Genomic DNA, 24,065 nt, shown 5'->3' on the forward strand with positions numbered 1-24,065 from the left:
AGTCGGAGTGGGCCGGGCTGCGCCTCCGGGCGGCCGTGGAGCGGCGGCCGGACCTGAGGTCGTGGCTTCACCCACCCTGGCTCTGTCTGCGCCTGGTTAGGCGAGAGTTAATGAGATCACAGCTGAAAGCGTCTTCAAGCTCCAGACACGTGCACAGAGGTCCGTTCTGTCCCGGGTGCTTCGAGCTGGGAGCTTACAGCCTAGTAACCTGGATTCTCACAGACCCCGAATTTAGTTAGAGTCCAGAGCTCGCCACCCTGTTTCCTGCAACAGGGTCTTTGGCAGTCTCTCATCGCCGGTCTTCCTTAACCCCCTCCACCCCGTCAGCCCCACCACGTTGCAGTGTGGAAGGAGCCCTGGAAGGACTCCGAGCCCTTCAGCACCGCCCGGGGCAGGCCCCTCGGATGCCGCCTGTTCGTTTTAACCTTAGCTGTTAGGGTTGGAGAGTGCGGGAGCGGGGCACAGGTGTTCCGGCTGCATTATAATTGTTTATAGGTGTAATCTTAGTGAACTACCACTTCATTTTTTTTCGTTGTAGTAAAATACCTCGTAACAAGTTTTATCTTAACCATCTTTAAGTGTACAGTTCAGTGGCGTTAGTACATTCACATTGTGCAACTGTCACTGCCATCCATCTCCATAACGTATCTTCCCAAAGTCTGTACTCATTCAACACCCACTCCCCGCGGCTTCTAGCAACCACCATTCTATTCTGTCTCTGAGGACTACTCAAGGTACTTTATATAAATGTAATCATACAGTGTTTGTCATTTTGTGATTGGCTTATTTGACTAACCATCCTCAAGTTTCATCCATACTGTAGCATGTATCGGAATTTCCTTTTTAAAGCTAAGTAATATTCTGTTGTATGTATGTATGTGTATATACACACCACGTTTTGTGTATCCATTTATCCGTGGGTGGACACCTATGGCTTCCACCTTTTGGTTATTGTGAATATGGGTATGCACATTATGTTTGAGTCCCTGCTTTCAAATTTTTTGAGTATATACCCAACACTGGAATTGCTGGGTCAAAGATAATTCTGTTTTTTAATTTTTGAGCAATCGCCATATTGTTTTCCATAGAGGTTGTATGATAGTACAGTCTTACTAACTGCACAAGCATTCCAGTTTCTTCACATCCTCACCAAGACTTGTCTTTTCTGTTTCCCTGCTGGTCCCTCCTAATGGGTATGAGGTAGTATCTTGTAGTTCTGGTTTTCATTTCCCTAATAAATAGTGATGTTCATCATCTTTTTATGTGCTTAGTGGCTATTTGTATAGCTTCTTTGGAGAAATGTCCATTTGAGTCCTTTGCCCATTTTTATATAAAATAATTTGGGTTTTTTGTTGTTGTTTTAGTTGTAGGGGTTCTTTATTCTGGATATTAACCCCTTTTCAGATACATGATTTGCATATATTTTCTCCTATTCCATGGGTTACCTTTTCACTCTGTTGATTGCATCCTTTGTACAGAACTTTTAATTTTAATTTACTTTAAAAAAAAAGATAATTCAAGGGAAGTTTTTCAAGTTAATCCAAAATTGAGTTGCAATTGAAAATATGTCTGAACAGCCTTGGCTTTTTCAATGGATCCGTTCATTCTAAAAAATCTATTTTTAGTTCATCTTATTTGAAGACTGTCAATTGTGAACAGATATTTGTTTAATTTTGGTTGCTAGAGTCTAGTGAAAGGGAAACATATAAATAAATGATTTCGATACTTATGCCTTGGGTCTTTGAGGGTTTCTGGCCCATGGGTGGGTGTTAGGGGTGGGGACTGGGAGACAGGAGCGTCTTTCTGGAGGATGGAGTGTCTGATCTGCATCTTGAAGAATAAAGTATTGGCAGTTAACAAAGAGGGCAAGGTATTTTGGACTTTCGAACACCATGAGCAAAGGCATGCGGGCCTACAGCAGCAGGAGTGTCTGGGAAATGAGGTGGAGTTCCATGGAAATCAGACCATAGAAGACTTTTCTTCAATGGCAGGAAACTATCCAATAATAAGTATGAGAATCATGTGATTAGATTTGTATTTTAAGTAAAGCACTTGGGCAGATAGTAGTTGGTCCTCATCTTGTGGATTGCATATTTGTGAGTTTGCCTGTTTGCTAAGATAAATTCATAACTCCAAAATCAATGTTGGTGGTGCTTTCATAGTCATTCCCACATAGGCAGAGTAGAGAAAAAAATTTAGCTGCCCTACGTGCACATTCATAGCTGAGTTTGAATAACACACCACTGCTTTTTGTTTCAGCTCTCTTACAGTAAACAAATGTCCTTTTTGCTCTCTATTTGGTGCCATGTTTTTCACTTTTATGTAATTTTTGTTGTTGGTTTTGCTGTTTAAAGTGGTTTCCAAGTATAGTGCTGAAGTGGCCCTAAACACAAGAAGGCTGTGATGTGCCTTAGAGAGACAATACATGTATTGGAGAAGTTTCTTTCAGGTATGAGCTGCAGTGCTGTTTGCTGTGAGTTCTGTGTTAAATCAGCCATCCAGACAAAGAAGAAAATTCATCAATCTGTATGTGAGGCCACTTCAGAAAGTGCCAAGGTAACATTTATGGTGGTGTGACGAAGCAATGGAAAAGCAGCTAAATTTGTGGGTTTATGACCCATAGAGAAAGTGTAGTGGACAGCACTGTGTAAAGTTGAAAGCCAAAGAAATCTATAGTTCAGTTACCAAGGGTCAGGGAAATGTTAAACCCTTCTGGGCTAGTGCTGGCTGGCATTCTCAGAGGTGGTACAGTGTGAAAAAATGTTAGACTTGCCGATGAAGCAGGTTCTGCAGATCAGGAGGCTGTAGAACTTTGAAAATACCTGCTAAGAGTTATACAGGAAAAGTGTTATTGGAAGAGCAGATCTTCAACACTGAGGCTGGTGTGTTTTACAAGGATCTTGGTAACCAAACCTATATGACACCGATAGCATTTTGGTTAACAAAAATATGACAAGACGTTTATAGGAACCTAATCTCATATTTCTTTTAAGAGCAGTAGTTCAGTATTCTATAGTTCAGCATTCATGGCAACTTTACAAACATAACTACTGCAAATAATGAGAATTGACACTGTATGGAGTGGGTTATAGAGAGGTGCGACCAACTGTTGATGTAGTCCAAGTGAGACAAGGAGGGATGGAAAAGGGGATGATTTGATAAGTTGTGAGGAAGAATAACATATAAATGTTGACACCAAAGGTATAAATAGGAAAAATTGCAATGCAGTAAATTGTTCCTTAGGATATACAAAGCTTCACATATTACATTGAAGGCCTCCAAATTTAAGACCAGAGTAAAAAACTTACTTAATGAGAGATCTGCAATTTACTACATTCCTCCTTGTTCCATAATTCCATAGCATATTGATCTTCCACTAAAGTGATTATCCTAACCTATGTGTGAAGGTTTATTTGTCTAACTCCCACAGTAGAGTATGAACTTTTGGAGAAAGGAAGATGGTATCTTTTATCTTGTATATCAAGCAACAAAAGGATGCGTCCCATGTTGCTGTGTGAAAATCTGTAGCTTATATTTGTTTACATTATTTATAGAGACTTTATGTATTTGTAATCCTTGGGACTCCAGTAAACTCTGAATTATTATAATGCGCTTGTTTTATTATCCTATTCTATATAATAAAAGCCTAATATGCTGAGTGTCCAGTCGTCTGTTCAACCAATCAAAGTGTAATATGCTAATGATATGCTAAGGCCGCTCAACTACTTGCTATGACATGCACTTGACCACCAGGGGGCAGATAGTTGACCAGTTGCTGTGACATGCACTGACCACCAGGGGGAAGACGCTACAACTGGTAGGTTAGCTTGCTGCTGGGGTCCGGCCGATCAGGACTGAGCAAGATGGGCCCGACACCCCCTGGAGCCGTCCCGCGGTCCCTCCCTAGCTGGCCAACCTCCCACGTCCCTCCCAGGCCCCGATTGTGCACTGGTGGGGTCCCTCGGCCTCGCCTGCGCCCTCTCGCAATCTGGGACCCCTTGGGGAATGTCAGAGAGCCAGTTTCAGCCTGATCCCGCTCAATGCAGGAGCTGCCCCCTGGTGGTCAGTGTGCTCCCACAGGGGGAGCGCTGCTCAGCCAGAAGCCCGGCTCACGGCTGGCAAGCGCAGTGGCGGTGGTGGGAGCCTCTCCCGCCTCCACGGCAGTGCTAAGGATATCTGACTGCTGGCTTAGGCCCGTTCCCTGTGGGGAGCGGACCTAAACCTTCAGTTGGACACCCCCCGAGGGCTCCCGGATTGCAAGAGAGCTCAGGCCAGGCTGAGGGACCCCCACCCCAAGGGCACGAATTTCATGCACCAGGCCTCTAGTAATGTTATAACAAAACTAGTTAGTGGCTTAATTTCTACAGTAATGTGTGTTTCAGAATCTTCTCCCTCTGCACGCCCCGCCCCCCCAAATCTTTACTATCTTAAATTCGTGGTTTTAGAAGTGATCACTATCTACGTCCAAACAATTGAATCATCTCGCTAAAGGTTAAGTAATGACTTCTTAGTCTCATAGAAAAATACATGTTAATTCATTTATGCACTCTGGACATGTAAATAATTTGGTCTCGAAGATGCTTGCTGCAGGAGAGAGAAGATTTTAGTAAGTGATATGATGGAAATATATGCACTGTGCTTTGGGAACATACAATAGGGACATTCCTTGAGACCTAAAGGAAGCTAGATAGAATTAATGAAAATTTTAAAGAAGTTCGATGTTTGAGCAGTTTTGGGGAATGGTTCCAGGTGGTGACAATAGTATGAACTGTGGCAAGGATGCATGAGGCAGCATGGTGTGTTTGGAAAACTGCAGGTAGCTCAGAATTGCTGACAGGTGAGGAGATGAAGCTGGAGCCAGACCATGGAGGCCCTTATGTGGCTTCTAAGGAGCTTGGAATATTGTCTCTTACCTGGACACTGGTGGTTATTTGAGATGTGATTAAGTTCAATTGTCAAATAAGGTCCATAAATTTCTGCATAGCATAGTCCTCACTTGGGCATTCACAATTCATGTCTGTATGCTATAGACTCCCAGAAGATTGAAGGTAAAGGAATCTGCCTAACTTGATTTTCTCTGTTTCCCAAACTTAACTAAGTAGAATTTAAAAAAAAAATTAATTCCTAGTATCTTCCCAGAGAACTGTTTTAGGTAATGAACCATTGAATGATTTAAGCAAAAGTAGTTCTTTTATTTATATATTTTTACTTAGCATACTTCCCACAATGTATCCCAATAAAACTCATTAAAATAGAGACTTGAATTTACCCTGTTGCATATCTGCAAAAATAAGAAACTTGAGGAACAGATGATACCAATGAGTGAATATGAATGGCACATGTTCTTATTTGGAGATTTAACTCCTCCAGGAATTTTGAGGTTTACTCCTTAAACTATGTAGTTGTTACTAAGTAGAATGAATAGAATGACTCACCCAAAACAGTTAAAATTCAGAACTTTTTTCTTTAATTATGTCTTTTTCAGACCCATTAAAAAGTTCAGAGACTTATAATGAACACTGACCCACCATCTTCATAAGTAAACATTAAAAGACCACTGTGTGGGATGAATAGAGCACAGAGGTTTTTTTAGAGCATGAAACTATTCTATATACCACAATGTTGAGTACATGTCATTATACATTTTTCAACACCAAGAGTGAATCCTAATGTAAACTATTTACTTTGAGTGATAATAATGTGTCAATGTAGGTTAATTGATTGTAACAAATGTACCACTGTGGTGCAGGTATGTTGATAGAAGGGGGATTGTGGGTATGTGGGGATGAGAGGTATAATGGAACTCTGTGATTTCTGCTTAATTTTGCTACGAGCCCAAAACTGCTATTAAAAAAATTAAGTTTATTGATTAAATTTTTAAAAAGGGGGACCACTGTGTAGCTTGCTCAAATTGCATTCTTCTCCCTCTAAAGGTAACCACTGCCTTGAATTTGGTATTTATTCTTCTCATACATTTCTTTGTAGTTTTATTTCTTCTGTATGTATCCCAAAAGGAAGTTTCATTTTGCATATTTTTAAAGTTTATATAAATAGCTTTATCCTACTGACCTTTTTTGTGTGCAACATTATATTTGTAGAATTTATCCATGTTCATAAATGTAACTCTAGTGTATTCATCCATTTTCTGATGTATAGTATTTTGTCATGAATATGTTTAGGTTGTTTCCTTTTTTCTTTTGACATCACACTCATTTATAAGAGTCTCTTTCATTTGGGTAAGCGTTTTTCTAGAGCACATAGGTAGGCATGAAATTGCTAGGTATACATGTCTTCAGCTTTATTAGATACTGCCAAATTGCTCTCAAAAGTACTTGTATCAATTTACTGGCTGTGGATAAGATTTCCTATTAATACATTGTCTAAACTAGATTTTAACCTTCATATATTTATGGGAAATAGGAAGAGTAAAAACAAGCTAGAGATTGTGCCACTTAACATGGATTAACCTTGGATTTTATTTTGTCTTTATAGATCTTGGAGAAATTCATTCAAGGCTGTTAGATCACAGACCAGTTATTCAGGGTGAAACCCGTTATTTTGTGAAAGAATTTGAAGTGAGTATTTAAAATTTATTTTGTAAAAATACTGCCCTAATTATTAGTGATTTTCATATATGGAAGGGACATTCTCTAGTTTTAAAATTTCTGATTTCTGTTCATGGTTCATAAAACCTACAAAGTTTTAATAGTAATAGTAAAAACTCTTTAAGAGTTATTACTATTAATATAAGGAGCACAAGACTAGGCGGTAGGTGACTTAGGTTCAAGTTCTGTGACCTACTCTGGCATATTTAATGTCTGTTGATCTCAGTTTTTTTCATCTATGCAGTGAGATATAGTGAAAAAAAGGTTTTAAAGACTGATTGGTCTAGATTTTCCAGGCCCATTTTTTATATTTTTTTCTCAGTTGGGGCATCAGCACCCACCCAAAGCACTCAAGTTAAAACATGAGAATTATCCTTAGCTATTCTCTTACCTTTAGGGCCTGTATTTAGTGAACACATCTTCTGGATGCTACCTCATAAATTTCTAACCCTTCTGACTTGTGTGCCTGCTTTATCAACCCAGTAAAATCCAATCTTTACCCTCTTGCCAGAGTGCTCTGACATAACCCTTTTATAATGTTTGTCATCTATAGGATAAAGTCAAGCATCATTCTGTGACCTGTTCCCTACTTTTCTGGCTTAACCATCTGCCACCCCACCTTGTGTGCTATGTTCCAGCAATACTAATACACCAACCCGCCACCCTATTTCATATTACTACTAGAGTCCCGGTGCACAAAATTCATGCAGGGGAGGGGGCGAGTCCCTCAGCCCAGTCTGTGCCCTCTCCAATCTGGGACCTCTCCCCTCTCACAATTCAGGACTGCTGGCTCCCAACAACTTGCCTGCCTGCCTGCCTGCCTGATTGCCCCTAACCGCTTCTGCCTGCCAGCCTGATCACCCCCTAACCACTCCCCTGCCAGCCTGATCGATGCCTAACTGCTCTCCTGCTGGCCTGATTGCCTCTAACTGCCCTCCCCTGCAAGCCTGGTTCCCCCCAACTGCCCTCCCCTGCAGGCCTGGTTCCCCCCAACTGCCCTCCCCTGCAGGCCTGGTCGCTCCCAACTACCCTCCCCTGCAGGCTGGTTCCCCCCACCTGCCCTCCCCTGCAGGCCTAGTTCTCCCAAACTGCCCTCCCCTGCAGGCCTGGTTCCCCCCAATTGCCCTCCCCTGCAGGCCTGGTCCTTCCCAACTGCCCTCCCCTACCAGCCATCTTGTGTGTTGGAGTGATGGTCAATTTGCATATTACCTCTTTATTAGATAGGATTGGTTTGTACATATATAATTGGTTCGTTGTGCATTAAATTAACATCTCAAGCTACTTTTGGATAGATGGTAAATGGTGTTACACAAACAATTTTGTGATTCTGGGTAAGTTGAGGTTTATTTTCAAATGAGACTCCAACCAAGCAGGAAGTCTAAACCTGCCAAAGGATAAAACCTTTTCATAAACCATTTATCACTACAAAAAGCCTGTGGTACAGAGGAATAACAATTGAGAGACAGCGCTGCAGCATTAGATACCATTTCTGAGTTCAATAGACTCTGTTACTCAAAATCTGCATATATCTACCTCAAAGAGTTGTTGTGAAGATTAAAGGGGTGTGTATGTGCAAGCACACACATGTCTGTATGTGTGTATTTTGGAATACTGTCTGATATCTAGGCATAGCTGTTAGCTATCTTCATCATTATTGTTGTAGGATAACAATTATGTGGAAAACTCAGAAAATTACCCAGAGATTATTACCTTATCATCCTATCTAATAAAGAGGTAATATGCAACTTGACCATCACTCCAACACAAGATCGCCACCCCCATGTGGTCAAAGATGGCCGCCTCAAGATGGCCAGCAGGGGAGGGCAGTTGGGGGCGATCAGGCCAGCAGGGGAGGGTAGTTAGGGGCAATCAGGCTGGCAGGGGAGTGGTTAGGGGGTGATCAGGCTGGTAGGCAGAAGCGGTTAGGGGCAATCAGGCCTGGATTGTGAGAGGGATCTCAGATTGGAGAGGGTGCAGGCTGGGCTGAGGGACACCCCGCTCCCCCATGCACGAATTTCGTTCAAAGGGCCTCTAGTACCATATAAAAATTATTACCAATTCTTTAGTGAGATTAAATAAGAATAAAGTAGTGAGAGTAAAGCATGGCTGTGTTCTCTGCTCAGTCTCTCAAAGCTGTGATCAAGGTGTTGGCCAGACTTTGTTCTTATTTGGGGTTCTGGGTTCTCTTCCTAATTCATATGATTGTGGCAGGACTCACTTCTCTGCTATGGTGGAATGAGGTTTCCCTGCTTGCTATCAGCCAGGAGCCCCTCTGAGCTACTAGAAGCCACTCACATTCCTTGCCACTTGGCCCCTTCCATCTTCAAAGCTGTCAATGGAATCTTCATCACATGGAATCCCTGTCGTGCTTGCCAAGAGGAGTCCAGTCCCTATTAAAGACTCACCTGATTTAAGTCAGGCCCATTGAGGATAACTTCCCTTTTTTAAAGTCAACTGATTGGGACCTAAAATATATCTGCAGAGTATCTTCAAGAGCAGCACCTAGACTAGGGTTTGAGTGCATAACTGAGAGAAGGTGTGTGTACACTAGGGGTGGGGTCTCAGGGGCCATCTTAGAATTCTGCCTACCATAAACTCTCATAAATACCTGATAGTTTTCTTGTTATCTACTTGCTTATTACTTGTCTGCCTTCATTAGAGTATAGACACGATGAGAATAAGGACCTATTGTTTTTATTTTCTGTTGTATTCAGAATGCCTAAAATAATGCCTGCTGCATTGTAGATGCTGAATATGATTCAAAAGAACAAGTAACAGAACTTGGACTAAAACTTGGGTTTTCGACATTCAGTGATATCATAAATCATCTTTTTCATATGTCATCCTTTTTTGCCAGTATGGTTAAATACTAAATAGTTATTGAAAAAATTTTAGATATACCTTTAAAGATATACTTTATATGTATATTTTTAATATTTTTTGTTGATTTTAGAGAGAGGAAGGGAGAGAGAAAGAGAGAAATATCTATTTGTTGTTCCACTTATTTATGCATTCATTGGTTGCTTCTTGTATGTGCCCTAACTGGTGATCAAACCTGAAACCTTAGTGTATCGGTAACTGACTGAACTATCCAGCCAGAGAGATCTACTTTATACTAAAAGAAGCATAGAGTTTTGGCATAATGGTGAATTCTCTAATTCAGTTCCCTCACTGGCTGAATTATCCCTAGAATACAGGTGTCATATTTTAAATAATGTAGATGTTTTCTATGAAACGAGTCTTGAATGGAGACGAAAGAAGTGTTACATTTATGCTGCTGAGTATGCTGTATTCAAGAGCTCACTTCCTGTTGAAGTCAATACCTCTTTTAACTAGGATGGAACATAGTTGCCAGGAGCATGTCTAAAAGGAGAGGAATTATAGTCGGTCCTCTGCATCCGTGGGTTCTGCATCTGCACATTGAAAATATTCAGGAAAAAAGTTAAGTTGTTGGTGTGTATTATATAGTTAGGCCTATGATGGTTGTGTCTGTATTGAATATGTACAGACTTTTTTTCTTGGATTTTGGTATGCAGGGGTTCCTGGAACCAGTTCTTCACTATACCAAGGAACAGCTGTATCTACACTCTGCATTATTAAGCCCTCTAAGATCTTTTTGGAGAAGAAGCTGTGTTAAAGAGTAGAAAAAACATGGGCCTTGGAGCTTAACATAGCTAAGATGTGGAAACAGCCCAAGTGCTCATCAGTAGATGAGTAGATAAAAAAGCTGTGGTACATGTACACCATAGAATACTTTGTAGCTATTAAAAAGATGGATCTCTTACACTTTGAAACAGCATAGAGAGACCTGGAGAATATTATGCTAAGCAAGATAATCCAGTCAGAGAAAGAAAGTATCACATGATCTCTCATTCATGTGGAATTTAATGAACAAAACAAACCGATCAACAAAATAGATCCAGAGACATAGAAGCATAGAACAGACTGATGAATCTCAGAGGGAAGGTGGGTAGGGAGAGATTAACCAAAGAACTTATATGTATAGTAGAGGCCCGGTGCATGAAATTCATGCACTGGGTGGTGGTGGTGGGGGTCTCCCTCAGTCCGGCCTTTGTCCCTCTCACAGTCCCAAAGGGTCCTTAGCGCTGCCACAGAGGCAGGAGAGGCTCCTGCCACTGACACTGCGCTCGCCAGCCATGAGCCTGGCTTCTGGCTGAGTGGCACTCCCCCCGTGGGAGCACACTGACCACCAGGGGGCAGCTCCTGCATTGAGCATCTGCCCCCTAGTGGTCAGTGCATGTCATAGCGGCCTGTTGTTCTGCCATTCAGTCGATTTGCATATTAGTCTTTTATTATATAGGATATGCATAACCCATGGACATAGACAATAGTGTGGTTAAGTCTGGGGAGGAGGGTGTAGATGTGAGGTGGAGGGATCAATGGGGAAAGAAAAGGGGACATATGTAATACTTCAACAATAAAGATAATTTTTTTTTTTAAAAAGAGTAGAAAAAACATGGGCTTTGGAGCGTGACATATCTGAGTCCAAGTCCTGGCACTCTTCTTACTAGTTATGATTAGTTGCTTTACTGGGGCTTAGTTTCCTTATTTAAAAAATGGGAACAATAATGTATACTGCAGAAGTTTTGTGAGGATTAAATGGAACATCATTTTTAAAAATCCCTGGTATATAGGTATTAGACAAATGTTGGTAACTTACTAAGAGAAAATGGTAGCAAGTACAATCAAATAAACATGTATTAATTCAAAATTTATAATAATTTTTATGAATTTGGGTTCAATGTTTGATGTCTTAGGGAAAATAGGGATTTGCTAAGCAAGTGACAAAAGCATTACCTGAGGAATTTGTTTACTAAAAAATAAAATTTCACCCTGGGTATGATAGATACAAGGCTATAGAAATGTTTTAAAGCCCCCATTTTGTGTAAGACAGAATGTCAGAAACTAATACTATATTGGAAAATAAGACAGACACAGACCCACCCTTCATGAAGCAAGGCATTCTTTTTCTCTTTTTAAAATATTTTTATTGAATTTTAGAGAGAGAGAGGAAGGGAGAGGGAGAAGGAGAAAGAGAAACATTGACATGAGAGCAAAACATGAATCAGCTGCCTCCTTCATACACCCTACACCAGGGATTGAGCCTGCAACCCAGGCATGTGCCCTGACTGAGGAATCAAACCAGCAACCTTTCAGTGCATGGGTCGACACCCAACCAACTGAGCCATACTGGCTAGGGAGCAAGGCATTCATATATTGTCCTTGAAGAATGGTCTCTGGAGGGCTCAAAAATATTTTGTCAGCTAAGTTTGAGCCATTATGTTCAACTAAATATATTTTCTTTTCTTGAAATGTATCTGATCCAATCTTTTCACCCAGTGACCTCCCCAGTTGGTCTTCCTGAGGTTTAGTGTAGCATGGAAACTTTATATATCAGGCTCTGCTACCTTTAGGTATATTATATTCCTAACACTTTCCTTAAATTAGTAAAGAAAAGCTAAAAACACTTTAAAGACTTTAGAGTTAAAAAGATATCTGCATTGTTTATAGTTCTCTTCTATCTTGGTTCAGACAATAATATCCTCTAATTAGTCCATGTGGTCTTCAGAGAGGAATGGTGAAGCAGAGCTAGTTGTCAGTACTTCCTAGAAGTTTTATCTGCTTTTTTACCATTTAAATGTAGTTCACTTTAAGAAAAACTGGCTAGTATTTAAAACTGAAGTTGTTTATAGTTTATATAATTTAAAAAAGGTAATGCACATGGCAACAATCATCTTTTTCTTTATAAAATTGTATTTCTAAAAGAAGGGAATAAGTGCCACATGGTGGCAGCATTACTTAAATTATTGAAGTTCTATTATAATATTTTATGCTTTCTTTTTGTGTTTGCTAGTATTTCTGGGCAATTGACTCTCTTTCTCCCAACTTTATACAAATCTTTTCTTCTCTTGATTCCAGTGAGTATTTTGAACAGAGATCCCAGTGGGGCCCTCTCAGTGAGCATCAGTTTGATAGTGTCTGTGGGTAGAGACATTATCTTCTGCATCTTTGTCTTTCTAGCCACAAGGAGCTGTCATGGCCTCTCTCACATAGAACAGAGGAGAGATCCATTTAGTCAATACTTATGAAGTGCTTGCTATGGGGTGTGTAGTCCTGTACAAGTTTCTTATTTTTAGCAAACTTTATTCTTTGAATGCTTTATTGAATAGTTATTGAATACCTAGGTATATCGGTAAGGGATGTATTTAGTTAACAGTAACAGGCACCTGAAAAATAGTAGCTTTAACAAGTGCTTATTTTTCTCTCACACTACCCAGAGCCTAGGGCTGTTATGGTGGCTCTATGATGTCAGCTCTCTTCCTGATTTTTTTCCTTCTATCTCCCTGAGGTGTTGCTCTTATGCTTATGTTTACAAGGTGGCTGTGGAGCTCCAACCCTCACATCTGCATTTCATGTAGCAAAAAGAAAGGCAGGTGGGAAACATCTAGCAGTCTCTGTTATAGGTACATTTGCCACTCCAAATAATATTCGATGTTGCTAGAAAGAAAGGAGAGGGGAATGAACCCAGGACTATCTGTCACACTAGATAAATAAAAATAAAAAACAGTCTCTACCTGCAGAAGTTTACAATCTAGGGACAAGAAAGACATATAAACAAAGAGACTTAATGGTGGAAGTATGATGATAAAATAGGCACAAAGTACTTGAGATCACCGAGGAGGAAACAACTCCCAAAAGAGCTGGGAGGGAATTTTTCATAACGGGGGTTATGTTTGAGCTGAGAAAGAAAAACAGATACTATCCCGATAGGAAAAAAATGGATGATTAAAATTAGAGGCAAAAATATTTTCAAATAAGTATAATTATTATAGGAGTTGGAAGGGATTGTGTTGATGAATTGAATATGGGTTGAATTGATCAAGAGAAAATCCCTTAAAAGGCAGGACAGACTAGAATTTCACTTGACATCCTAACCTCTCATATTTAGTTAGATTATTAGAGTAACTGTCATATTATGAAATATCAGTATGAAGTCTGTCCCATATACCATGTAATAAATATATATGTATACAATATGGTTTTGAATTTTGTAGATTAATCCATTTTGTAATTGAAAGAAAATTTAAAATTATTTCTCATTTCCTCTCTAATATTATCAAGTTAAATTGTTAATATATATATTATAGTAAATGTACTAATTTATATATATAAAGGCCTAAGCGACCGAATGACCGAACGGTCACTATGAAGTGCACTGACCACCAGGGGGCAGTCAACTTGGACAGATGAAAAGAGAAATAGGCAATTAAGTCTATGAAAGATTGCAAGCAGGTGGGGCTGAGCTGCAGTTCGCATTGGGAGGCTGGGTCATCAGCCCAAATTCCGCCGCTCCCCAGGCACTGCTCTAGAGGTGCGGCACCCCTGACCCCTGTCAACCCCTCCGGCCATGTCCTCCCCAGGCAGCCAGGACTGAGGGATGGAGGGAGGGAAAAAAAAGACCACAAACTCCGTCCTTAGCACCTGCCTCCTCCTATCAGACCAGAGCCACCCCAGGACTTGCAGGAGGGTGCACAAAGTAGGTGGTCTCGCCGTGCAGCTACCGTGACTCCCCAGTCCGCCCTGGGAGCCCCTCAGGCACTCACCCCACTTCTCCGAGCCTCAGTCTGCACCCCAAGTGAGGCCGTGGGAGCTGTGCCCTAGGGACCCACTTCTCCATAGCTGGGTGTGGCTACGGACCAGGAGCTGTGAGGGGCAGTGGTGGAAGATGGAGGTAGATGCTCAGCTGACTGGGATGAGTGGGGCTGGATGAGCAGGAGTGGCTCCTCCCCGGCCACCTATCACTTCTCGCACTACTACATCCCTCGGGGGATGTTGGATGCCCATTTCAGCCCGATCCCCGCAGGCCACACCAAGGGACCCCACCAGTGCATGAATCCGTGCGCCAGGCCTCTAGTATTATTAATAACTAGAGGCCTAGTGCATGAAATTCGTGCACTTGGTGGAGGGGGAAGGAGGCTCCCCTCAGCCCAGCCTGCGCCCTCTCACAGCCCGGGAGCCCTCTGGGGATGCCTTAGTGCTGCCGTGGGGGTGGGAGGGGGCTCCAGGGTGCTCAGTCCCAATCGGCCGGACCCCAGCAGCAAGCTAACTTACCATTTGGAGTGTCTGCCCCCTGGTGGTCAGTGCACGTCATAGCAACTGGTTGACCATTGACTGCCCCCTGGTGGTCAGTGCACATCATAGTGAGCGGTTGAGTGGCCTTAGCATATCATTAGCACATTACACTTTGATTGCTTGAACAGACGACCAGACACTTAGCATATTAGGCTTTTATTATATAGGATTATAAACATTTTAAAGTGCTTAGTTGCCAGGCACTGTTTGAAGCATTATGTGAGCACTTGCTATTACTTTCAACCTAAGAAAAATAAACTGTATATGAAAAATTTCAGGGTATTTTACATTGGAAACCAGATGCTGAGCTTTGTTTTGAGAATTTTTGCCCCAGAAATAAAATGAACATATAAATAAGATGATGTTATAGTTTTCCTTTTGTAATAGGTGTCAGTAGTGTCAGTATAAAAAAGCACCTACCAGATGGTAAGTTTAAGGGCAGAGACTATTTCTGACACCCTGTTTCATGTAACATTATCATTGGGTCTATTTGTTGTATCATTTAATTATTATCATTAATAGGCTATTAGAGAGGTGAGACTACAAATTCACTTGCTACAATGTGTGACTGCCAAGTTGCATGCTACCAGAAATAACTTTCAATAACTCTTTAAATAAAGTGGTTCTTAACTTTAGGAGGTCATGGACTCCTTGGAGAATTTTCCTTCCAAGAAAAATAGAAAGAGGACATGTACACTCAATTTGAGTGCAATTTCAAGGGGGTTCTAGAACCCCAATCCCAACCGTGGACCCCAGGATAAGACTTATACTCTGAATGGAGCTGAAGAGTTCCCCTCTCTGTTCATTGATGCCTTTCTATTTGAATTGAGATACCATTCTTTTGTATAAACAAAATCATGAGAACAAAAATGCCAGCTTTTCTAAACACTAGAACAAATAGACCACATAAAGATTATATATATTATGTGTGTGTTTATGAATGACTCATAAAGTGAGATAAGAAAATTCTGTTATTCTTTTTAGAAAGGAAAGAATTAAAAATGTACGTATGTACACATATATGTTTATATACATTTTATATATGCATGTGTGTATATGTACACATTTATATGTTGATGGATGTGTGTGGATGTATATCCTTATACTTAAAACAATGGTGGAATAAAAAAATTTAAAGAATTACCTAAAGAGAGAGTGGTAGAGGGAATAGGATGTAAAGGATAGGGATAGAAGCTAGACTTTTTTGAAGAGAGAGAGAGAGAATTTTGGAGCCATGTAAATATTTTACATAAATAAAAGAAAGTTAAATTTTAATGAGTAATTCTCTCCATATCAACTAAAAAATGTAAAAAAGCAAACCTATGTTTGTAGATTTTGGTATTGCCATGCAGAGAGAAATTATCCTAAGTAACTTTAAAACACAGTAATTTGACTACATTCCTAGAGGAATCTCCCTTCACAACAACAACAACAAAAATAACCCCAAAACAAAAAAACTGTTTTCCGTAATCATTTTGTTGATGCTAGTATTAGTATTATTTGTTTAAATTGGTAATAAAGCAAATGAGTAATTATATTGGTGACTTGAGAACTGGAAAGAGATGAGGCAGAGGAGGGTAATTAAAAACCCTGTAGTCCTGAATTTAAATTTGACTAATGAGTGAGAACTTAAAAAGTTTTCTTTCTTTTTAAAAAATAGTTATCTCCTAGCCTTGTCCACTGAAAGTTCTAGAAATAATGACCAACCTAGTAGAGTGAACACCACTAGTGCTCAGTCTCCAAATATTATTTGTAAATACTAGTGGTATTTAGAGACCTACTGATTCCCAGTCTGAGTCAGGAAATGTACAGATGAGCCTGGAGCATCAGGCCATACCAGAAGTAAAGAAACTACTAAAAAACATTCAAGTTTTGTCTAAAGCGGGTCGGGTACGTCCAGCCCATGGGCTGCATAAGGCCCATGAAATCATTTGGTCCAGCCCTGCCAAGGCACTAGGGGTGAGTTAATTAAATGTTTGATCAAATATAGCAGGCTAATTTTTTTTAAAAAAATATATTTTATTGATTTTTTACAGAGAGGAAGGGAGAGAGATAGAGAGTTAGAAACATCGATGAGAGAGAAACATCAATCAGCTGCCTCCTGCACATCTCCTACTGGGGATGTGCCCACAACCCAGGTACATGCCCTTGACCGGAATCGAACCTGGGACCTTTCAGTCTGCAGGCCGACGCTCTATCCACTGAGCCAAACCGGTTTTGGCAGCAGGCTAATTTTTAAGTTGATAATTTTGTATGGCCCGCAAATGATGTTATAAATATCCAAATAGCCTTTGGCAGAAAAAAGGTTCCCTACCCCTGGTCTAAAGCATTCCAGAACCAACTTGAATAGGCTCCCACTGGACAAAGGACAATTTAACCACCAATAAGGAGAAATACTGTAATGGATGAAAAAATTCATTTTTAAATTTTTGAGTTACAGGAATATGTAAAAACAAACAAAAACCTTTAGAGAATACTAGGGAACCAATAATTGTTTTAGGGAAATGATCAGGTGTTTTATTTTGCCTTTCATATAATGAGCAATCTTCAGAGTAGCCAAATAGTCGGTGAGGGGAAATTTTTCATTTTGGAGGTATTCCTGCTGATAAATGAAGACAGAATGCTAGCAATGTCCTCTCGAAAGTACACAACCAACCTCTGAAATGTTCTTTATAAACAAAATATAAAACCCTGAATCTGATCAAGCCTCTAGTTCTAACTACTAATTTACAGGAAAGAGAAGAGACAAAGGAACATGTTCAATTACACCATGGGGATTCATTCAGCAGAAAAACAGACTGTGGGAAACTGCAGAATAAATGACTCACTTTTTTCCCCAACAAATTGCAAAGGGGAAAAAAAATGATGGAGGACAAATCTATAGATTAAAAAAGATTTAAGAAACATATTAACTAATTGCAATGTAAGAATCTTCAATTTTGTTTTAAACTGGAGGATAAAAAGAACATTTATGGGTTAATTGAGGGAACACTACCTTGATTTGTGTGGTTTTTAAAAAATATATTTTTATTGATTTCACATAGAAAGGGAGGGAGAGAGAGAGAAACATCAATGGTGAGAGAGAATCATTGATCAGTTGCCTCCTGCACATCCCCTACTGGGGATTGAGCCCCCAATCCCGGGCATATGCCCTGACCGAGAATCAAACATGACTTCCTGCTTCATAGGTCAGTGCTCAACCACTGAGCCATGCCGGCTGGGCACTACCTTGATTTTTAATAATATTAAAGATTTGTTGAGTGTGAGAGAGGTGGTCTTATTGTATCTGTTTTTTAAGAGGAGTTTTTGTCTTTTAAAGGTAGATGTTGACATATTTATAGCTGAAATGATACATTGTCTGGGATCTGCTTCAAAAGAATACAGGATTGAGTAGGGAGATGTATGGAATGCTATAGAAGGAACAAACGCAGCCATGAGTTGAGAATTTTTGAAGCTTGTTGATAGGAATATGAGGATTCATTGTTTTATTTTCCCAACTTTTGTATGAGTTTTAAATTTTTTACTATGGGAAAATTAAGAGTAAAAATCTGACCACAGCTGCTTCATAATAATGACTTAAAACAAAACAAAAACCCGGTAACATAACTAACTTTTTATTTCCTTATGATCAAGTTTACCACCTTTCTTTTTTTAAAATAAATGTTTATTTTGTATTGATTTTAGATTTAGAGTAAAATTGTTAAGATAGTACAGAGAGTTCTTGTTTACCCTTTCCTCATTTTCTCTCTAGTAATGTCTTATACTACCATGCTACATTGGTAAAACCTAAGAAACCGACATTGGTACGTTACTACTAACTAAACACCAGACTGGATTTCACCAGTTTTTCCATTACAGTCCTCTTTCTGTCCAGGATCTAATCCAGGGTACCACATTAGCATTTAATTGTCGTGTCTCTCTAGTCTTTGGTTTGTGACAGTTACTTAGTCTTTCCTTGTTTTTCATAATCTTGATAGTCTTGAGTACTGGCCAGTATCCTATAAAATGTCCCCCAATCTGGGTTTGTCTGATTGTTTTTTTGTTTTTTTTTAAGATTAGACTAGGGTTGTGAATATTGGGAAGAGTACCACAGAAGTAAATAGCTCTTGTCATCACATTGCATCAGGGGATGCTATCACCATGACATCACTAATGATATCAACTATCATTGTTTCCACTGTCAAGTAACTATTTTTCTCTTTCCCTGCTCTGTTCTTTAGAAGCAAGTCACTAAGTCTAGCCCACCCTCAAGTGGGGGATATTAAGACCCTCCCCGCTCCCCACAGTGCAGTGACTCACTAGAACTCAAGGACATAGCATATGGTTGTTGTGGGGGCTCAGTGTTATGGCAAAGGAATACAGAGCAAAGTCATCAAAGTGAACAAGTGCACGGGGAGGAGTCTGGGTGAAACTAGGCAGAAGCTTCCAAGAGTCCTAGGGATCACACGATATGTTCTTCATTCCTTAGCAGTGAGCTGTGACAACACGTGTGGAATGTTATCCATCAGGAAAACTTGCTTTAGCCTAGGAGTCCAGGGTTTTTACTGGGGACTGGTCAGGTAGGCAATCTCTGCCTAGTGTGTATCAAATTCCAGACTCCCGGAAGGAAAGTGGTGTCTTATCATTTATAGAAAGTTTTATACCAGTGAAAGGAACTATTTACTGGTCAAGTTCCCAGCCCACAGCCAAAGGCCAATCTTGCAAGCAGGCCTTTCTAAGGATAGTAATCTTAGGCCTTCAGTGTTAGCTCTTTTCTGCATAGGGAAGCATCCTCATATTACCTTTACTTCATACTTTTACTTGAGAAAAATAGAATCAGGTAAAAAATAGAGAGTATAAATAAGATGGTAAGAATGAAAAAAAATTTAAAATCAAATCAAGGGCATCTAATATATTTTTTTGCTGTACAGAATGAAATATGTCATAATTTAGGCCTCATTTTTTGTTCTTTATTTCTCATGCCCATTTAAAAATATATATATCTTTATTTATTTCAGAAAGGGAGAAAAAGATAGAAACTTCAATGATGAGAGAGAATCATTAATCGGCTGCCTCCTGAACAACCCACACTGGGGATCAAGCCCACAACTCAGGCATATGCCCTGACCTGGAACCAAACCGTGACCTCCTGGTTCATAGGTCGATGCTCAACCACTGAGCCACGCCGGCCGGGCTCTCTTGTCCATTTTAAAATATTGCTATAAAAATTATTACTCATATTGCAACTTTTCAACTTTTGAAGCATTTCATAATAATAAAAAAATGTCTCCAGATTGTGTGTCATCTCATTTATTGCCAAATAATTAGAAGAAGGCCTTGTAAATTTTAGTAATAAGTAATAACATAACAACCAAAACCTGGGTGGAAATCCCAGAAAGTAATTACTAAGATTTAAACACAGTATGTACTAGTCACATATTTTCTTTTGATAGGAAAAACGTGGTCTTCGAGAAATGCGAGTTCTTGAGAATTTGAAGAATATGATCCATGAAACAAATGAACATACTCTTCCCAAATGTAGAAAAACAATGCAAGACAACTTAAACCAAGTTCTCCAGAGATGTAAGCCAGCTATTTTCTTATGTTGCTTTATTTCACATGAGATCTATGCCAAAATGTATCTTTTTGGGTATTCGGTAGGAGAGGATAGAGATAGATGGCCTGTCTCAGAGGAAGTGCTTATCTAGTGACTAATGTGTATTGCCATTGATGTTGAGAGCCTTAATCTCCAAAGTGAGGTATGTGTGTCTGCAGTGCACAAGATTATTTATCCTTTTAGGATGTGAGAAAATTGAAACATTTTTTACCTTTAAAAATTTATCCATTAGAAAAAGTTTGATAACCAAGATTTAGGATCTGATATAAAATGTTTTCAAATAGGACATTAGAGTGTTTTTTTTAAACTTAAAAAAATAATCCTGTTATAATATTAGTATTTTATTATTTTCATTAAGCAAAATATTTTACTTTGAAGACATAGTTAATCAAAAAGAATATTTATTAAACATGTCAAATCATAGCATAAAAGGAGTGTTATTAATAATTGATTTTAAAATTAGAAGTATATCAGAAATACAAGGCTGCTCCTTGCATCTATATTGCCACTATTCAGCTTGTCCAAGGATAATGCTGGTAAATAATGATAGATTACTGAAGTGCCAAATAAAATGTCTTTCAGGCAGGGAGGAGGGAGAGAAAACTGGCCAGTGAAGGAAAGCAGCTAAGAGACCTTGGCTAGTAATTGAGTTAAGTCTTTATGTGCAAGTCCAAGTTAGTCTTGTGTACTCTGATGTTAAAAGGAGATTGGAGAGGAAAAATCCCCTAAGGTCACGTTTGGTTTCTTTGAGGGGAGCAACAAGAAGTCTAAAATTAACCTCAGACTTTTGCATTTTACTACAAACTTGCCCTTGTTTGTTCACACTGTCACTTCCTTAACCTTGACAAACATTCTAGACATTATGCTAAAAATAAAACTAAAATTATTATTAATAAGAATGCTTATGTATGCATTTGAACTCTGCCTGTAACTTGCCTTTTCTACATTTTGAGAATATAAAAATAAATTAGGTAAAACTTGGTAAAAATCTATAAACAGTTATTTGACTTGCTTCATTCTTGGGCTAAAGTTATTTCTGATGTGAGGACTGGCCTCTTAAAAGTAGAGTCTTCAGCCTAGTTAGTGTGGCTCAGTGGTTGAGCATTGACCTATGAACCAGGAGGTCACGGTTCAATTCCCCGTCAGTAGGGGGCCTGCCGGAGGCAGCCAGTCAATGATTCTCATCATTGATGTTTCTATGTTTCTCTCCCTCTCCCTTCCTCTCTGAAATATGTATATATATATTTTAAAGTAGAGTCTTCACAGTGCATTAAAAAAGTATTATCCAAAATTTAAATGTATTCTCCTAAAAGGAAGAATTAAAACACACAAAATGCAAAGTTAATAATTAAGGTTTTGACATATATAGACTGCTTTGGGTCTCATTGTTAACTTTAGAAACTAGTCAATGATTTTTGGAACTCAGTAGGCTCCAATATAAGTATTTTCATGTAGTAATTATCCTGAACACCACAGGTATAATGGAGATAATTACCTGCTTTTTAAGCTGATGTAGTTTAAAAATTCACCTGGGCCCAGCTGTTGTTCTTGGGGAATTTCATGTTTAAAAACTTGACATTTTAAGTCATAGTGCTGGCTTGTTTATTTTCACTACTAACTGATCAGAGAGTTGTTCAAGATCATGTGAGTGAATTTATTATATATGTAATATATTCTGATCTAAGTTATACTTTACAAGACTAGTGATGAGTTGAGTTTTGTTCTGTGCCTGTTAGAACTGCCCCATTGGTCTCTTCTATGCATGTTTGAGAGCTGTGCTGGCAGTGCCATCAGCTGCATCTCAGAACTATACTGGTGTGGATGGTGGTCTAACATGATGCACAAAACTAAATAGCTGTGCAACAGTAAAGTGGGGACATCTCGAATTATTTGAATGAGACCTGTTACAGAATCTGCAGCTCATAATTATTTCTGCTTTTGGCTGTGTAGCGCCACCTATCTTGCAAAGTGTGTTTGTGTGAGCAGAGCCTTTAAAACTAACATTCTCCTATGGATCCTTAACATCACAAAAATAAACAAGAACTCTAGGACAGGAGAGAAACCAAGATGGCGGCATAGGTAAACACCTGAAATTGCTGCCTCGCACAACCACTTCAAAAATACAAATAAAAGACAAAATGGACATCATCCAGAACCACAGGAAGGCTGGCTGAGTGGAAATTCTACAACTAGAAGGAAAGAGAAAAGCACACTGAGACTCAGAGGAGGTGCGGAGGCGCACGTGGAAAGGGCTGGCAACTGAGGATGCGATTGTCTTTTTCAATCAGGAGGGAGACACAAGCTCCTGCTCTGAACTCCAGTTCCGGGCTAGTCTCTGGGGACCCAGGCTCATACGGGGAGAAGCTGGACTGTCTGGCATTGGGCGGAACTCGAGGGCAGCTTTCTCTCAGAGGTGCTTGCGGCAATTACCGCAGGACACTGAGATCTGGGGCCTCTTGGTGGAGGACTGAGGATCTGCCATAGCTGTTTGATCCGCCCAGTTGATTCCCTGACACCCCGCCCCACACAAGCTGTGCGCAGAGGCTTTTGCATATGGATGACCTGGCCCTTTGCAATCTAAGATTACCTAACAAACTGCAGCTGGGTCACAGAGACCCAGAACATCCAAAAGAAGGCCCGGGACCCCACGGCAGCTTGCATTGCTTCACAGCTGTGCCTCATCTGGGCACCTCCAAACCCCAAACAAAGAAGAGGAATCTGTGGATCTCTCCATAGCTCCTGCTGGGTAGCCTCAGGCAGAGGCTAAATTAGCACCTCCTTAGAGATCCAAGAGCCAGTGTACCCAGTAGTCAGAGTGGCATCATCCAGATTACAACTCCTCAGATCCATAAGGGACACACTCAGGGGCAGACTCAGTGAGCACCAAAGCCCCACTGAAGCAAGTCTTGCCCCATAAGGGTGTCTCCAGCACAGAAGTTCTCCCACCATAGACACAGCTGATTCTCACAGCCAATTGGCCTGGAGGTCGATTCCTCCCGGTGATACCAACTACAATCAAGTCTTGACTATGGCAAGACTGTGCACGCAGCCCACGGAGGGGTGCACCAAGAGTGTCCACCTCAGGTAATTGGGGAGGCTGAGCCACTGGGCCCTATAGGACACCTAGCACAGAAAGCCACCCTATCAACACAGCAGCCAAAATTCGGAGACGAAGAGATGGTCACAAATGACAGAAATGGAGGAGGGCAAGCTACTGGATATAGTGTTCAAAACCACGGTTGTAAGGTTTTTCAAGAGTTTTCTAGAAACCGCTGATAAATTTAGTGAGACCCTCAATAAATCTAGTGTGACCCTCGAGGATATGAAAAAGGACCAAATAGAAATTAAGCATACACTGACTGAAGTAGAGAATGTTATGCAGAGATCCAACAGCAGACTAGAGGATCGCAAGAATCAAGTCAAAGATTTGAAATACGAAGAAGTAAAAAACACCCAACCGGAAAAGCAAAAAGAAAAAAGAATCCAAGAATATGAGGATAGTGTAAGGAGCCTCTGGGACAACTTCAAGCAAGCCAACATCCGAATTATAGGGGTGCCAGGAGAAGAGATAAAAATTATGAACAACAAGTACATATCTATCAACAAGTGAATCTAAAAATCAAGTGAATAAAAAATCTGATGAACAAAATAAACTGGTGAATATAATAGAATCAGGGGCATAGAAAGGGAGTGGACTGACAATTCTCGGG

The 24,065-nt window shown here is 40.1% G+C and overlaps 1 protein-coding gene across 2 annotated transcripts in view; it reads left to right on the forward strand.

The window, feature by feature from the left end:
* The first annotated feature begins 6 nt into the window (after positions 1-6).
* BLOC1S5 (biogenesis of lysosomal organelles complex-1, subunit 5, muted) overlaps positions 7-24,065 on the forward strand; it is a 47,595-nt gene continuing 23,536 nt past the window's right edge. The window contains exons 1-3 of one of the 2 annotated variants that reach the window (XM_005886398.2): positions 7-159; positions 6,493-6,575; positions 20,192-20,321. In XM_005886398.2, coding sequence (XP_005886460.1) covers positions 111-159; positions 6,493-6,575; positions 20,192-20,321 — 262 coding nt within the window. In that variant the 5' untranslated portion in view covers positions 7-110. Of the gene's footprint in view, positions 160-2,388; positions 2,450-6,492; positions 6,576-20,191; positions 20,322-24,065 lie in introns of those variants that run through there. The other variant, XM_014533441.1, reaches the window with a different exon arrangement.

This window comes from Myotis brandtii, unplaced genomic scaffold, assembly GCF_000412655.1.
Source record: "Myotis brandtii unplaced genomic scaffold, ASM41265v1 scaffold982, whole genome shotgun sequence".
In the NCBI taxonomy this organism is placed as follows: domain Eukaryota; kingdom Metazoa; phylum Chordata; class Mammalia; order Chiroptera; family Vespertilionidae; genus Myotis; species Myotis brandtii.